This window comes from Amia ocellicauda, chromosome 12 (genome assembly GCF_036373705.1).
Source record: "Amia ocellicauda isolate fAmiCal2 chromosome 12, fAmiCal2.hap1, whole genome shotgun sequence".
Classification (NCBI taxonomy): Eukaryota; Metazoa; Chordata; class Actinopteri; order Amiiformes; family Amiidae; genus Amia; species Amia ocellicauda.
This window is the reverse complement of record NC_089861.1, coordinates 10055191-10073649: the sequence shown is the minus strand read 5'-3', so window position 1 is coordinate 10073649 and position 18459 is coordinate 10055191. Positions and strand designations below refer to the sequence as shown.

The following is an 18459-nucleotide window of genomic DNA, read 5'->3' as shown; positions in this document are numbered from 1 at the left end:
ATGTGCTACTGTTAAGACTTCCCCTCAGAGAAACAGAGCCGAGGTCGCAGAGAAGCGAAATTGAAAGGTATTTCTGTCAAATGTTTATGATTATTCTTATTTTAACTTTTAATTCGACTATCGCAGGCGACACTGAAACACAGAAACAGGCCGGGAAACAGTGTAGGTGTCTGCGGGTCCATCCTGGCTTCTGCAAAGTGCTGGGATTGGGGTCGGGTCGCGGTTTAGGCTCGCTGGCTTTAGGAGCTTTTTTTGTTCTTTGACATCTCTTTGTTGATGACAAAATACCTCGGATCTAGAAAGTGGTCGTGTAACAATAATCCAACTCTTAGGCGTGAGAGCACCTCATGTGTGTATTGTGTATATGTTGGGGGTATTTTTAAATAATGAACACCGACTAATGTTACTACCTGTTTACATTGTGAACATGGTAATACCTCTCCAGCACCGCCTGGTTACGGGAAGATGGGTTTGAAAGGGACCTCAGTCTTATTAATGATCCAGCCCAGTATTGCTCATTTTTTAATTCATATTTTTCTGTTTATATCCTCATTCTTATTACTCGCTGCCTCCCTTCATTCTCTGTGAATCATTGGGTTTGAGTCATGCAATTTAGCATCTAACGCAAATAAAACCTGTTAAACATCTGAAAAGTTGTACCTTTGTGGGTCAAATGTCGGTCGTCTAGAAATGCTGACTCCCATATCCGCCGTCACCGTATCAATCAACGCCACTTCAATGGCACTGGAGTCACAATAATTGGAAAGAAAACGTTACTTTGCTTAATTGCTTAATTGAGCAAATGCTTGGTTCCTTAGAAGTATAACTGAAAACGGCAGAAACGTACAAAAGAAACAATCCACAATAATAGTAGTAGTCTTGTACGAGATTGTTATACCCAGTTGTTTCATTGAGCAATGCAGTCTGTCAGTTTCAGTGTGTGTAATTTCTTGGTTTCAGACACCTTTCTTGTGGATCATGGGCTGTGGGTTCAGCACTAGGGAGAGTGGTGTCCCTTTTTCCAGATATGACCTTTAAAGAGCGAGATTTTCAATGTTACAAGTGACAGGCAATCCTTGTGAACTGGTTGAGCCAAAGCCTTTCTACAAGTGTTGTAAAGCATCCCAGTGAAATGGCTTCTTCTATAGCAGGGATGTCCAACCCTGGTCCTGGAGAGGCCCAATCCACATCCTAATTTACCACCACCTGCTTCATTATTCAGAGTGAAATGCTTCCAGGTGTTGGTTCATTGGTTATACAAGGGTGAGGTCTGAAAACTGCTGGATAGGGGCTCTCCAGGACCAGGGTCGGACACCACTGTTCTCTAGGGTTACTTTGACACAAGCATCTACGCCGCCTTGTGTAAAAAATCAATGAATAATGACATAATCCAGGTTTTTATAGTTTTGTTCAGGGATTTACTTGCTCAGTTTGTAGTGATTTAGTTGCATTTCCTCTACAGTTGCTACCACCATACACTGCATGGCTTCAGCTGTATTTTTGTATTCATTTTCCTGTGCAGTCTACACAGCTTGTTAATTGTGGGTAGTCTGTCACATCCTGATCACGAAGGCATGTGCAGAGGGCAGATAAGATCAAGATTTCCATTGCTTTTGTTTAAATATACCAAAGTTTGTATCGGTCTCTGTCTTTGTATTGAGTGTCTTTCGCGATTCTCAAGCCAGCTCTTTCATTGTTCCCGTGGCTGTTTTTCAGAGGAATTGTTCGTGATTGAGCTTGTTACTTTTCTCTGTGTGTGTTTGAGAAGTCAGGGATACGTTTTATATTCAGTGTGCACAAGGGAAGCTCACGCTGTACAATCTGTTATCCGGCACCGTTTTAAATCATCATGGTTTTGATATGTATTTATGCTTGAACAGCAACACTCAGAATATGTGCATTATATCCCCCCCCCCCCCCCATGCGAGGAGTCATGGTCATGAGACATTTAAGAAAACCAAGAACAATAATTCTGTATTCAGTATGTTCTATCCTAACCAACACTGTCAGTGTCGACCTTGTCATGATAAGAGTTTTTCAATCACAGCACATCTTGTAGTTCCAAACTCGCAATTCAGCACAGTTTCACACGGGATGCATTTCGTGCTGTATTTAGCCATTCACCCTCATCAGTTACGAAGGGATATTGTTTTTCTCATGTTTGATCAGCTCATTATGTACTGTGCTGACTGGAAAAGTGAAAGTGAAATTATGGGATCGGCATGACGCTGTGATTAAGTCAAATGGGGATGTTTTAGGTGTTCCTGTAAATAAATATCCTTATTGGATACTGTACCCTATTATGTAGGGAAAAGGAATTTGTGCACACATTCTGCTTTGTTTTCAGACTCTTGTGTCATAATGTATCAAGATAATCATCAAAGCAGGAGGAATAATAACACGTAACAAGTATAATACGTTTGCTTGTATACTAGTAACAATGGTATTTAACGTTTCATTCACATTGTACTTTTAATATGTTACACTTGTGTCTGTTGGGGGTGGTAAGCTCTGATTTCAGGTTGTACAGTTATTGGGGTTATGCATTTGTTGGGTTTTATTATAATTGTGTGAACTCCATGCAGTCTGGTTGCCATGGATACCCCTAGGTAATATTGCTCCAGCTTGCACCTGCAAAATGAACATTTTTTAATAACCAACCATTAAACTATTAAATATTAACACCACACATCCCCACACACCCATCATGTACAATCTAGGTTTACCTACAAGTAATATATATTATAAAATGCTATCACAAAATTAACAATTTACGCTCTTAATGTTAAAAGATCAGAGTGATTTCATATCTACTGTTTATTTGAGTTTTCTTTTAACATATTTCTGGCTGCACACCCCTTTACTCAAATGTCTTTCTTTCCTCTCATGCAAGCTGGATGTTTGAGTGCTGACTTTTTCATAACTTAGTCACCACTTCTCCACACCAATCTGACGCCTGTTGAATGTTACTCTACAGAAGTGATTCATGTAGTACTGAAAGGAAATTGTTTTTTGTTTTTTGTTCCGTGTTTTGCAGGTTTAAACCTGGACTTTACCTTTTTTCTACATAGAACTATGTACTCCAGGACACACTAGAGTTGGATGTTTGTTTTCAGGCGGCACAGCTTTAATGATACTTGTACAAGATCAGTTTTCAGTAATACCCTTTTCAGAAACCATGAGCACAGTAAGTACCTTCTTCCATACTCTCCTGTAGCTTGATGTGAAATGATGTAGAGAATCGATCCCATTTTTCGGCGTACTGTCTCCTGTTTACTCTCTGCTCTCTTCCTCACACTCTGCCGCAGCTGGGGTAAGTTTTAGCATAAATTAAGGTATTCCCAATCTACAGGTGTTTGATCATTCAGTGTTCAGACCAGGGTTGTGCGGAGCGCTTCTTTCCTCGTGCATCTCTTTGCAGCGTTTATCCAGCTGTTTATCCAGCTGTTTGCTGACTAAACCCAAAAAGAAAAAGGGCCCATGTTTTTCTAGCATTGTGATGAATGCACTTAGCGACTCAATCCTATTTCTCCAATCAGAGGTACTGTGAGGCACATGCATTTTCCTTATCACAAATGTTTTAATAACATGAGTGCTAATTTGGTAGCATAGTAACAGCATTGGATATATTGGACACCCACCCAGATGTCATGCAGGGTTTGACAGTCTGAGAGTCGGCCAGGAGAAGGAGCAATAAGTTTGCTCTTGCTGTTGATCCGTCACTTCCATTTCCAGTTCAGGTTTCTGCTAAAACACTGTCTGAAAGTTAGTGTTTGATAGTCCCGCCAATAAGATAATCACTGATCACGCAGGTGTAGAAATGGGCGGCACCTTCTGACATCATAGGCAAAGCTTTTTCAGTGATAAGAGCCTACTTTGTATGGCCATGAATGAGGCCTGCAGCATTTGACATTGAAAATATCATCCCAGCTTATTTAGTTTTAAGCAACTTATTTCATGAATTTCTAAGTTGTTTCCCCACTGCCATAAATAAACCATTTATTTGAGGGTCAGTATGACTACAGTACAACTTGTGGTGCGTGCTGTGTATCATTTGTGCAGAAGGTTCTCTATATAATTATTGTTAAAAAATGAAAGTACTCATTCATTTGTGTTGGAACATGGACAAGATTTGAGCTGCAAGAGGGTGAAAATAATAGGATTATAGGACAACCCCTAGTGATATAGACCGGTTCCTGATATTTCAAGCAGATGTGCTTTAATTGTGGTTATGAATTACACACCTGTCCTTTCCCATGTGACACTGATTGAGCATGTTCAGCTATATGACACCGTGGCAGAATGTGTCATTCACATCTCCTTGCCAGATTCAGAGGGGAATTCAAACTTATTGGTTATTGGTCTGGTGCCCAAGAAACAGTTCTTTCACATCAGATTCTCGTTAAAATAGACCTGTAGCCTTTGAAGTCTGCTATTGCATTTCTGAAAGATATTCGAAATAGTTTTGTTTTGAATAAGGCTACATTCATATATTATATCATTTTACTACCCTGATTGATCTCAGACAGACTATCTTTCTTTTCTTTTTTTTTTTTTACATTGTGAAGGAATCCTATGACTGTTTGACTATAATGACTGTCTGTGGTTGTTCCCAGTGTTAACCTATTCATGTCTGTCATTTTGAGGGTGTACTTTTACTCATTTTTGTTATAGGGCTAAGTTTTCAATCAGTGCAGCAAAGATGCTAGTCTCCGCTGAGACAACCAAAGGAACCCTTGATGTCAACAACTTTTATTTTTTACAATGATATTATGGGCTTTGACAGACTCAAATTTGGGTGGAATCCAAAATGAATGTTTTAAACTTTTGTGTACTTTAGAAAGTCTTGGAGCTGGAATCAACATGTAATATTTGCAGCCCAAAGGCATTCCTATATCACATTATAGTACCCTGACACACACACACACTAGGGATGTTAAATTTTAATTAAATGAGTAAATGTTTAAACATCATACAACCCCCTCGCCCTCCTGTGCTCATCCGCATGCGTGATGATTGAAAAGTGCCCTTTTCTTCCCATGTTCTTTTAATGTTTTCTGCACGTTATTGCCCCCCCTTTTTATTTTTGTATAAATTGTGATTAAGATGTAACATAGGAGAAACTAAGTAATATTTTAACAATGACTTTGGGAACTTCAACTGAGAAGTGTTAATTGATGGAATTCAGAAATGTTATCCTGTTGCTGTCCATACAAATCTCACAGGAAACAGTGCAAAAGGAAGGGTGCAACAATAATTTATAATGTATTTGTGCGTCTTAAATGCCCATGTTGTTGTCTGAAAATAAGAACTTCTGAGACACTCCAATTCTTTCTTCTCCTTTGGGTTAAATATAATGTTCGTGTGGTTTTTGCATCTAGATCTTTCCACTCTCACCTAATTGCTCGCTACTGAAGTTCTAAAACCGCAGTGTGGTTGAAAGTTTCTCCTCCGTTGTGTGGCTTTCACAGTTGCCACCCACTCCTTGTGCTCTGTGAAATGGTTACTGTATGGGAAAAACTGTAATCCATTAACTGGCTGTTCCTCCTTGACATGCTCTTACAGCAGAGTGCTTCTTAAAAGTCTGGAACAACTATAGTTTTCCCCGTCCAGGGACCGGCCAATATCTGTTTGGCATGCCTGTTGTTTAAGAAAAGCATGTTATATTAGCTCTAGTATATTCTTTGACATACTAATGCTTGTGAAATGCCAAGATTCTTTTGATGACAGTGTAAATTTGAGGACCATTTTTGCCTTTACATGTATAGGTTTGTTTTTTATGTATTTGTACATATATTTATGTATATATGTGTTTGTGTGTAAATGTATATTGACAGAGAATGGTAGAAAGTTACACCTGGTTTAATACTGTGTAAAACAGATCTAGTGTTTCAGGATCTATTAGTGCTACATATTCGTAAAGCTTCAACACAAGACGCTGTGTTCCCACTGACAGACCCAAAGAAAGCGGCGCAGTGGCGGTTCCTCGAGTTCCAGAAGGTCGAGTAAGAGGACCAGAGAGATGAGCGCGCCTCCTGAAATGGAGACGGAAACCATAGAAGTGCTGGCGGACAGCATGTTGTCCAGTAAGTGGCAGGGCCGGCTTGACCTCGGGGATTCCCCGCGGAGCACACTTTTTTTTTTTTTTTTTCGTTCCTGTTTCCAGTTTAGTTTGAGAAATGGTTTGCTTTTCTTCACTGTTTGTGTGTGCAGGCGAGGAGGTTGTGGATCTGACTTGTGAAGGCTCGGAACCAGCTGTGGTTGACCTCACTAATACAGATTCTGTTGTGGTAAGTGACTGAAGCTTTTTTTTTTTTTGAGCCCCCCAGCGTAGAACACAGAGCTTTCCCGTACAGTCAGTCCCTGCTCTTGAAATGAGTTTTGAATTGCATCTATGCTTCAGTGTTGGCACTCTGATTTTTTTTTTTTTTTTAAACTAATGTAACTAACACAGCCAAAATCCCATTAACAATTCAGCATTTACTCTTTATATGGTTTGAATACATACCCACACTAGTTGGCATTCAGTAGCATGTGTTTCCAAGGCTTTTTTTTTTTTTTTTTTTTTTCATTACAAAACTGGGAAAACATTTAAAACTGCACGTACTGTTTTATCAATCCATTGTTACATACAGAAACTCAAAATTCACACGCAGTTCAATGATGTTTTTCCTTTTCCAAAATGGGATGTGTACCTGTATGTGTTTTAATTATTTTATACTTTTGAGTTTTTGTTTTGTTATGATTCTAGGGTGTACAAATGTTTGAATAAGACCGAAGACAGTGTAGTTGCAAAATATTGTCCCTGCTAGTGAAATAATTGTAAAAAGAATTTAGATGTATGATTTCGTATCGTTTTTTTATATTGTATTCCCTTTTTTCCCCATTCTCTCCCCTGTATTCAACATCCAGATTGTAGATGAAGGTAAGTACATGTTCTGTCTTGTATATTTCTTTATCAAATAGTAGTAGTTCTTATCTTCTGAGATATCATGAAAAAGCCTGTGTTTTTTAAGCATTCTCTATTTCCATTGCAATTGCAATTCCAATTCCAAAAGCATCATTTCCCCTTTTCTAAGAATATGAAATGCTGTCTTTATCTCTGTACATCATGACACGAAGGCTGTTGTATGTTTGTGTGTATGTATCGCCAGGTGTGCAAGATACTCGGTTGTCTGTGCTTCAGTTGTGAGTGTAGTGTGGCTGTTTTGCAGTGCCAGCCTGTGCTCTATAGTTAACCGTCGTCTTGCTGTTGCAGGTCCGCGGGGGCGCCGTGGAGCGGGCGGCGAGAGCTACGTCCTGAGCAGCGATGAGGAGGAGGACATCAGTGGTGCCACCATGCCGGCCTTCCTCGCCTCCCTGGAGAGCAACAGCAGGACTAGGTATGCTGCGCAGACAGAGGGAACAGTTTGCCACAATAATGCATCAGTATCATTCCGTTTTTAAAGTGAAAGCATTGGGATTTGAATAGTCTGTAACTTGCTGTAAATTATAAGTTCTCACACACGGAATCTGGTCGAAAACATTTTTAGTAGACAGGGAAGCGTTTAAACTGACACTCTCATTTTCACAGAGCCACACCTGGGACAATTAGCTGTCCAATCTGCATGGACACTTATGGAGAGGTAAGAATCTGTAATGACGTGCATCTCAAAATGTTTTGAGGTTGTATCCTTCATTGCAATGCCTAATATCTGTTGCCACCCCTACAACCCAAAAGGTACAATCTGGATTTCTTATAAGACATATTTTCATGCTACTGTGTGCTTCAGTCATAAGTAAATAAGAAAGTGTACAAATGAGAAGAGGCCATTCGCCCCATCGTGCTTGTTTGGTGTCCATTAATAACTAAGTGTTCCCAAATTGTCGCTTCAACCACATCGCTGGGGAGTTTGTTTCAGATTTATCACGACTCTCTGTGTGAAGAAGTGTTTCCTGTTTTCCGTCTTGATTGCCTTGAAGCCCAATTTCCATTTGTGTCCCTTCTGTGCTTGTGTATTTATTTGATTTTTAATCATTTTTGTGCATCCTTTTGTAGATCATCGAAAGTGGGCGGCTAATAGTCTCGACCAAATGCGGACACCTCTTCTGCAGCCAGTGCATCCGTGACGCCCTCAAAAAATCCGCCACTTGTCCCGCCTGCAGGAAGAAACTCAACCACAAACAGTACCACCCCATTTACATCTGACCCGCGCCCCTCCTGTGGTCGCTCACTCGTCTGTGTGTGTGTGTGTGTGTGTGTGTGTGTGTGTGTGTGTCTGTCTGTCTGTGTGTGTGTGCGCGCTTTTCTAGCTGTACAAAAAAGGAAGAAGGATGGCGGCTGTGTAGACCGGACTTTTGGGAGCCGTAGAACGCTTTTTCAAGGACCTCTGTTTGATTCACTTGTCTGTATTTACACTCTTCTTGGAATAACACGCCTCCATGCTCATCTGGGCTCGACGCCGGCGCGGTTTGGAGGATCTATGCAATTCCACTGGTGTAAGGACCCCAGAGAGCAGTCTCGTATAGGGATACTCCACATTGTGGGCCTGTCTTTGTGTAGTTCGCCTGCAACAGCTGCTTTTTTTCCTTGGCTGTTTTTTTTTTTTTTCTTCCCATCTTATCTGTGTTGGCTAAAACTGGACACTCAACCATGGGTACAGCTGCTCTAGTTTGAATCCGAGACCCTAGAGTTCTCGATCCTTGAGTAAGTCTTTACAATGTGCTCAGATAATGTTTGTTTTTTTGTTTTTATTTTTGCATTTAGGGTACCTCATCCAAAAGATACCTGCTAGCAAGGGATGAATAAAAATTGGTTTTAAATGCTCAGGAAATTCTTCTGGAGCTCACGGCCCCAGAAGAACAGTAAGTTGTGTTTTGAATGATCTGCAAGAATACAGACAAGATGATCCCAGCTCTGTGATTAATCCTGAAACCTTATGAGATCTTGTGTGCTGCAGCGAACTGCCTCCCCTTGTGGAGGGGATTATCAGTAGAGCTTTTCTTGTGTTGCGTTACCCGTACCTCTCTGTAAAATGTATATATTACTTTGTACATACTGTTGAATATTAAGTTAATATTGATAAAATGTAAAAGTTTAAATTAGTTATTTTGTTCTTTCCGGGGAGAAGGGGATGGGCGGAGTCTCTTATTGCCGAATGACCGGACGCTCACCCGTTGTGAAGAGCACACCTCTCTCAAGGTGAAGGGCGGTTCTGGATGTCCTTCGTTCCTGCAAGGCCCCTAATTTTAACAGACAATGTACCACTTCTATTCACCGCGCGTTAATCTTGGCAGTTCACGCTTTGTTTCCAGTGTGTTATGATTAAAGGAAGCTGTGCACTTTCTGTACGTCTCTTCATGGCTGGGTTTCAGAGCGAGTGACTCGTGCCGAGGCTGTGGTCGGTAGAGGAGCACAGTGTGGGCCCGGTTGATTGGGTGTTTCCATTCTGAGTGAACAAAGACAAGAGGACGGGGTAAGTGATGTTTCTAAACCTCCATGGGGAATAAAAGATTAAGAGCTGGCACAAGATCAAACTTCCCCAGTCTCCTCAGGGCAACCACACCCCACTACACACCTTCCAAAGACCGGAATACAGTGGGAATGCACGATTGTTTGGTTTCTGTATATTAATTTAGTCCAACAGCTGTGTGTTGTTTGCCAACTGTAGAAATAAACTAGATTATCAGAGGCAATCAATTCGTGTTGGGTTTTGCTGACCACAATAGTATACTATTAGTATTAACCAGTAATGAGTTTTCTTCATTTAGTGGCATGTCCAAAAAGGGACAAAAGTTTTTTTTTTTTTATGGCTCTGAATGGATTTTCCATTTTGGAGATTGTTCAAGTCCACAGATTTAAGCAACTTTTTTAAGTTTTCCTTTTTCCTCAATGCTGAAAGAAGGGTTGGAGTTGTTCAAGATAAAATGGAAAACATTTGTTTGTTTTTTGCTGAGGTATGAGACCCATGAGGGGATGGATGGTATCTGGGGGTTCTACCCCAGGACCCCAAACCTCCTCTCCTCATTCCCTTAATTGTATTATTCCTCAGTTGAATAAATCAATCACTTCTTGCACAGATTCTAATTTCATAAACTCGGACCATGCAGTAGAGTGGTATAAAGCTCTGTGCTTCATGTTTCCCAGCTGCCTCCTTAGTTTCATTTATCAAATTATTTAATATACATGTTTGATCTCACTGGTGGAACACAAAAATTGATCATTTTGAATACACACATGTAGACATCATACGTGTGCATTTAACCCACTTGATCCAACCTTGTAGAAAGCCCATTTGTCTGATTGAACTTAAAAGGTTTAATTTACTTGACATTTTGTTTAAGCGGGCCATTTTCTAATTCTGTTCTGAATAACACACTAAAATGATTCTGTTAAACACGTTATTTCAATATAAGTGATGATGCAATGTGTGAAATCCCTGAATCGGGCATGAGGAATCATGCAGCCATGCATAATTACAGTGATCACCCCTTTGTTACAGGCTTTCATTTGGACAACGTCATGATAAAACAGATGGCAGGGAGAATATTCGCAAAACTGCAGGTTGTGAAGTTTAGAAAAGTATATGTATAAACTTATTTTTCCAGACATTGCAGATTGACTGCTGGCCACATTTGCAGACACTTGTTGCGTTCATGTGGCGCAGCTGGCTGCAGTTCTGCGTGGGTCTGCGCTGCTCCACCAATGGTATCAGTGGGATTCTGCAGATCTGCGCAATCCCACTGATCCCATTTGTGGAGCGGCGCAGATTGTTGTATGTGGACCAATGATTGGCCAGTATGCAAATGTTAAAGCATCATGGGAAAACTAAAATATCTCTGGCTGATGTGAAATCTATGATTCCAGTTATTTCATCACATGTGTCCGTTACACATGTGTACAATATAATTTAACTTATACGTACATAATGTTCTCCCCGTTGCTTTAAAACACAGTGGTCATGTACAACACATACTTACCTGGCAGGGGAGACGCCATGACCCTTGCAGGTTGTTCACCCAGGGCGAGGCTCGGCCATTGCACTGTGGCTGCGCTGACCCCTGCGAACTCCCTATGTGTGGGAATCTCGACTGTGTCATTTCTGGTAGTGGGGGGGACTGCGTTCGCTCTCCCCTGACATCCTGGGTGAAAATGGAGTGACTGAATCAAAGCAGACGTCCTGGGGGTGGAGTTTGGTTTACAGAAGACTTGCAATAGATTTGCAGATGATACTAAAATATTCAAAGGGACTTAGATAATATTCAGTTGTGGGCGACACCTGGCAGATGAAATTCAATGTGGACAAGTGCAAGGTATTACATGCATGTAACACAAATGTCCACTATAATTACACTATGGGAGGAACAGAACTAGATGAAGTATCGCATGAGAAAGACCTAGGAGTCTATGTGGACTCCTCACTTTCTCCATCCAAACAGTGTGGGGAAGCAATAAAAAAGGCAAGAATTTAGAGCAAGGGCAGTAATGTTCAGACTGTACAATGCACAGTTAATTTGACAATTAGAGTTAAAGGGGGAAGGAAAAGTAATTATTAAGAGTAGTTGGTTGTTAATATATTTGTAATTCTAACCGATCTAAATCATGTGTTTTCTAATTGTATTGTATGTTAATAGTTCACCTAGATGTAAGTTTTTATTAGTGTCAGTGTCAGTTTAGTTGCAGCTATTATTAGTCAAACTTCCATTTACTTTGTATCTTGTGTATGTAGTTAATTATTGAAACACTTTTTTAGAGCTTTGTCATTCTGTGTGTTTTCTGAATTATTTATTTGTCTGTCCTCAAAGATCCTCTCTAGATGAATTGCACTTTCATTAAAAATGCTAATTTAACTGGCATCTGTGCTGCCGTGTCAGTTCCTATAGCAGCAGATTAAACAATGACTTAAATAAAGACCAAACTGATTATTTTGTGTGTGCGCAACAGGCCTATTTATTTCCGGCTTAAATGTATGTCTAAGACCAAAGAATTAAGGAGACGCGCTTTATTTCTAATTAGCCTAAATGTATTGCATGAGCTTGTGTAGCCGGTCGCCTCAGTGAGGCCACGGATATTTTCAAGCAGCAACATGTATCTTTTCTCCCAGGTTTGTCTTCCATCATTTTAACATTTAACCTAACTTAACATTTATACACTTACTTTATTTAAGACGATAAGGTTATAATAGCTCATATACTAGTTTCCTTGTGTCGTGTGTTCATCCAAAGTTATACATGTCATTGCAGCACAAGGACTTCATGTATTCGATTGTGAGACTCGGACAGTGTAGTAGGCCTGTATCGGTTCAGTGTATGAGCTCAGTTCTCGGTTCTTTGTCTTATACTTCAACCCTTTCAGAATAATGAAGCATACATGCATGAGAGAGTGGTGTGACCCGTGTAAAGAGATCTAATTCTAATATATCCAGCCCTGATCAAAAGAAAAGCGTACAAACCTCCTTCACCACTATTATAGAAAGGGGGTGAGGAGGTTGGTTGGGGGCTGTTTTACCCGTTTTTGTTTTTGAGGTTTAATGGCATGATGATCCCTATGGCTGAGCTTTGTCAGTTTGGGTTGTTAAAGGATCCTGTCGCGATTGCCAGACTGTCACAGGCTTGTCTTCATTTGGTTTGTTCTTCAAAAGGATATCTTCCAAGGAAACGGGAACACCTGCAAGATTGTCCGAGGTTTACTGATGACATAGATTGGCTGGTTTCACTGACCTCGAATAGCTCTAGTCTAGGATTACTCTCCCTAAAATAGCATTGGGCAGTCAAGACTGGTGCTAACGTGGGTCTGTGAGAGCAGTCCTGGGTTATTTCAGTCCCTGCCGAGGATGAGTGAGAGTTCACCACCAGAGGGCGCTGTCCACAGACACGCACACTTCTGTTTTTCTACAAGCTATAGTTATTATTTGTGCCAGGATATATTCAGCACTTAGATCTTTTCAGATTTTATACCTCTACTATACGTATACTGCGTAAACCATGCAACCCCGAAGTGTAATCGAAGATAAACCTGTCCGTGCAAGGATGTAACACAGCCGCAGTGTTGTAAAGATGCTGTTCTAATGTTGCCCCCTTCTGGAACTGTATAGAATGGAGAGGTTTTAACAGATCATGCAAAAGGCGAAAGGTTCAATAAAGTAATAGTTTGTTAAATGTTGATGTGAAGTAAAATACTGTTTATTATGTTAAGTATCAAAATGAAAACATTCCAAATTGTAATACTTATGATTAAAAATCCAATCATAAAATGTAAAACTTAAAATCCTAGTGTTTTAACCAAAATACCAAATAAACTTAATAAACAAGTGCATTAAAGCAATCAAAGCAATTAAATTCATGAATAACTGCCAAACCAACAAAATTTAACAAATGCATTGGAAATTAACAGAATGCATCAGATACATTAAAAAAAAAACAATCAAAACAATCTCATTCATTTAAAAGAATAAGTCAATGCATTAGACAAGTAATAACCAAAACCATCAAACATTCAAATCGCCTGTAAAACAAGTGCCTTTTAAAACAATTAATTTCCTTAAAAACAACCATATCAATAAAAAGATAAAAACACTTGGGCTCAGGCTCCAGCAGGGGGAGTACCCTTCCCGGAGCTGCGGTCCCATCGTGGGAGTCTAAGCTCCCCCAGATCCTGCATTTTCCAGTTCTTCAAGGCTTTTGATGTGAAGAATATAAAATCCAAAGAGGAAATGTAATGGCAGGGTAATCAAGGTTTGCATTCCCTTGGGGTCGGGCTGCAGCTTTCGGAGATTTGAAGTGCGAGTCTGGTAGGTGGCGCTCTGGAGAACTGTCCTGCTGGCAGCATGGAGAGATGCTCACATGTACTCTGCATACTACATACACACTCTCCATACTTCATATATAATCTTCATACTTTCATGAGCCGTTACTGCTTTTTCACCTTAAATCATCTGCATTCAAAATAATCAGTTTGAAGTTGTAGACAGAATTAGGGGTGAATATCTTCATGAAAGTAAAACTGGCAAACACATTGTGAAGAGGGAGCAGGAGGTGCACTGAACACGCCTGACCTCACCTGCTCTCATTCAGTTATTCACTTAATCCAAGAGTGTAAAGTACCGGGCGCTTAATGATGGTTCATTACTTGATATGTAGGCCTTTTAAAATTTTGGATTTAGTTTTGCACTGCTTTGTTTTATCCAATATTTGACTGCTTACACATTTGATATCTTATTTATCTTTATCCGCCGGTGATTTATGATATTATATAGTTACTGGTGTTAACCTTACTGGTGCACAATTAAACTTTGTAATGTTTTAATTGGTCTTTGGCTGTGTGCCTGGGAAGAGTGCAGCTTTAAGTCCTGGCTCAATGGAAGAACTTGATGAGGGGTTTCCTGTATGCTACATCAAGTGCATTGTGTTGTTTTTGAATATTTTAAAAGATAAAATAACATTTTTGTGGATGGATCCATTCATGTTTTGTGGAGGTGTTGTCCAGGGTGCTGTGACGGTGAGAGAACGGGCCTGTTGAAAGATGGGTGCTGCTGTCTTGGAGTTTGTTTTGGATTGGCTGTGTTACAGCTTTGTGATGAACTACAGAAGTAGAAAAGGTTTCCAAAACCAAATGGCTGCTGGACGCTTGTTTAGCCAAAGCACCCATAGAGAAGCATGTAGAAGGACGGCAGTGAATCTGTTTCCAGAGCGAGTTAACTAGTTTGTTCCAATCACCCAGACCGTTTGTGCAGCAGCCTTCAGGGACAAAGACAATACATATATATTGGAGACTACTTTAGGTATTCAAAAATCAAAAAAACTTGCTGATTATTGAAGATGAAAAAAGTTTAGAGTTTAAAAAAAAAACCTTGCACAATATTATGAGCTGATGTGAGGGAATTGCTGTTGTATTTGTTAGGGCATATTGAGTATACGTTATTGAACCATTTTTCCATAAAGTTCAAGACTGCTGTGCTCCCTATTTACGCTTTGTCTTCTGTAGACAATAGAAATAATGCTGCTTTTTGACCCTATAGTGAAAAAAGGAACTGCATACTTCAATATATAATTACGTACTCCCATTATATTATTCTTAATAATAATAATAATAATAACCTCTGAAAATACATTGCACAGATGATGCAGCAAACTTCCGAAACAGTATTTAAGGCTATCCTTATTCAAAAGTTGAAAAATATTGTAATGTGTACATACCCAGGCATCACACTATGTCTTAAGACGTCCTGAGACATATATCAGTAATGTCTTGAGCAGTGTTAATGTAATTGACTATTCTAAGAAATCTTAAGACGCCTGTAGACAGGTCTTTAAGAGACAGTTCATAGAAGAGCTATGCGCCTTAAGACGTCTTAAGACAGGGTGATGTCTGGGTATGTAATCTGTCAATAAATGTACCTTAATTATTCGGAGCTCTGAGACACCTGTCAGAAAACCGTGCACTAAAACAGCAATTATACAAGTACCAGCTTCTGCCAACGTAACACTTTCGATTTTGTTCCATAAAGTTTTAACTAGAGTTTGGTGAAATCACTCCACCGCTTGCAACGTTTAACTATTTACAATGTTTAGTCAAATCAATGCCTTTATTTTGGACAAATCAAGGGTGACGTTTTGATATTTGATATTAAAAAGACATGGGTTCATGGAGGAAAAGGATTGAAAGGTACAACTAAATGATACCATACCAACAAGAAAATACAAAAAGAATCGTCAATTTTCTGATATGGATATTATATATGTTCGAATCATCACAAACTGTTGGTGTCTTTTATCAGTCTGTTTTAAGAGCAAATGTCAACTGTTCTGCAGTAAGACCAATTAAACCCGAAATATTAAGACACCTTTAGGGCAATTAAAGACGTGAACAAATGTGTCTATGCACATCGGGAGGAGCTTGACAATAGACAACCAACATATGTGTGACATACTGTTAACCAATAATAATTAACCACAATAAATTATAGTTATGTATCAAATAGATGCATTAAATCGAGGGTATATCCGTTTCCTCAATTACGCTTTCGTGCGTAATTTCAGTCTGTCTGGTTTGTTTTTGCCTTTATTTTTACAAGTCATAAATATTGAGTCAGTTAATTCATTAATTTGACTAGCATTTGCCAAGACCGCATTTATAGCAATATTTATAAAACTTAATACCTTTAGTAAATTACGCTTAAGAACAGTTTAGGTTTAAGAAAGAGAAAATCAGTTGGCTGGTATTGTAACTTGGTAGATTACCAATATCAATTATATTTTATAAAACAGTACAACAAATACGGCTGGAAAAATAAAATAATACTTTAAAGTATTAACAGTTTAAAACGAAAATAATTCACACAAGACACAAGAAAACAATTAATCTAAACATCGGGTGAAATATTAATAATTATTTTTTACAGTTCTGTGAATATCCCCATAATCAGTAATCTATGGCGACACCCAATTGCACTTGATTATGCTAATTTGTATCCCTAATTCGTATCCGTTCACCTTTTCTTCTGATTTGGCTGTTTTTAACGACATTTGAAGAGAAAATGCTCCCCAACTGTGTACTTTGATTTAAAGAAATGAGCCCCTTGTCATAAAAGGGGTTTACACCAATTAAAAATGGCAACACTGTTTGTGAAAAATAATAATCGTACAGGTAAGGCGACATGACATTTTGATTTAATAACCCACAGCACCATTAGATCAAACTGACTATTTTAACTTCAATTTTGTAATTCATTCAGTTTCGAAAAGGTGTCGGTATGAACGAATTGGCGTCAACTCCTTGATTTAATATAACACATTATAGTTTTCAAATCATATTTAAATATGCTGTGTATCCGTGGGTAACTTGTCATTAATTGTATTGCTTTGCCCGTGTATTATTCGTAGTGCCAGTATCTGTCAGTGGTGTAAAACCCTGGACTGACCTCTATATTATATGGAAACCAATTCTTCAATTTGAAAGAGTAGAAGTTAACAGTAATGTTAAGACTAATCACCGATATTCTCTTTTGATTGCACAGGTATCACTGAAAGACAATCATTTAAGTTTGGAGATACGAGGGCACCACTATATTCACCACATATATATATACAGCCCGGTGAATTGGGTTATTTTATTCAGCCATATAATACATTGGAAAACAGCGCATGTACAGATGTTATCATACAAATGTTTCTCGGAACAAAACCATGTCTTTAATACCACGACTACTTCTATAGCCTACCTACGTTTCCAAAGGACAAAAATGCATTTTCGAAATCCTTTAAAAACACAGCGTCAGCACAGAATACTCTTTAATTGTTTAATTTCCCTAGAAAATAAAACCTAGTTTATATATTCAACTTGATTTAGGTACACCAGTGAAAATGATATCCCTGAAGCATAGCTATGCATATTGTGTCGCAGGGTAATGGGATGAAAGCGGTAACTTCCATACATTATGTATGTATCTGTATGTATGTATGAATTTGTAGTAGAAAGTAGCCTTTCACAAACTTAAACGAGATTTGACATTTTAATTTTCAATTTACGAGCAGGCAGTTTTGATTTTTGATTTAGATGAAGTGGGATACATTTTTTCATTCAATCAAAAGGCTGAAGAAGCTTTTCCAGTCAATTATATATTTGTGCGATGAAGGTGTACAAAAGTCCAACCGATATACATTTCAAAACCGATCCAAGCGGGAAATAATTACGTGTGAAATATCGTTATTTTAACCTTCAACGTTAGCAGCATCTGATTTAAATACCGGGAGAAGAAAAGTTGAGCTTTGAATGTTCAGTGCATGTTGGTCGGCTTGGCTTTCAGGCCCCCAAACAGTTAAGAGGGAGCAAGAAGTCCGGGAAGTCAACGCTGGAGGGGTTGCTGGTATATATATATATGCTATATATATATATATATATATATATTGATCTTCCCTTGTGTCATCTAATAATTAAATCCAATTGCCAGGGAGTAACAGGTTGAATGCTATTTGCAGGATAAAAACATCGATCCATAAATATCAATGAAGGGAAGAATTTCCAGTTTCCAAACAGAATATCTGCCTATAGTATTTATCTGTGACAGCACCAGAAACCTGGTGAAAAACACCTATTTCAAAATGTTGTCATTGATTCCTGTTGATTGTGTAAGCCTTTCCCCAGCAGTGCAATAAGGGACAGTACTAAGTTTATGTTGGCTACATTTTCTTGAACTAATTAACTAGTTTAAATTGGAAATTAATTAATAAACAAAGAATAAATGGAAGAAAAATATATATATACACACAAATAGCTACACAGATACATGTTCATAATAATGTACTTATTTATTAGAAGACGCCCTTACCCAATGCGACTTATACTTGTCACATTTTTCAAAGCAATACACGGTACAATAAATACAATGAGTGCAAAATACAATGCGATGAGCACATGTCCTAGTACATCGGAGCTAAAACAAGTAAAATGCTGCTCACATGTAAAGATTACACAGTGAGATT

General features: G+C 38.9%; 1 protein-coding gene and 1 non-coding gene across 2 annotated transcripts; both read left to right on the top strand.

Annotated features, from left to right (window-relative positions):
- On the top strand, positions 1-9326 carry rnf4 (ring finger protein 4). Its single transcript, XM_066718303.1, has 8 exons — positions 1-67; positions 3038-3187; positions 5957-6086; positions 6214-6290; positions 6913-6925; positions 7259-7382; positions 7574-7625; positions 8039-9326. The coding sequence occupies exons 2-8, from the start codon at positions 3131-3133 to the stop codon at positions 8186-8188; spliced, it is 603 nt and encodes a 200-aa protein (XP_066574400.1). The 5' UTR covers positions 1-67; positions 3038-3130; the 3' UTR covers positions 8189-9326.
- Positions 9327-10951: 1625 nt separating this feature from the next.
- LOC136765312 (U1 spliceosomal RNA) lies at positions 10952-11116 on the top strand. The gene has a single exon (XR_010821509.1). It is a non-coding gene; the product is annotated as a U1 spliceosomal RNA (small nuclear RNA).
- The last annotated feature ends 7343 nt before the right edge of the window (positions 11117-18459 follow it).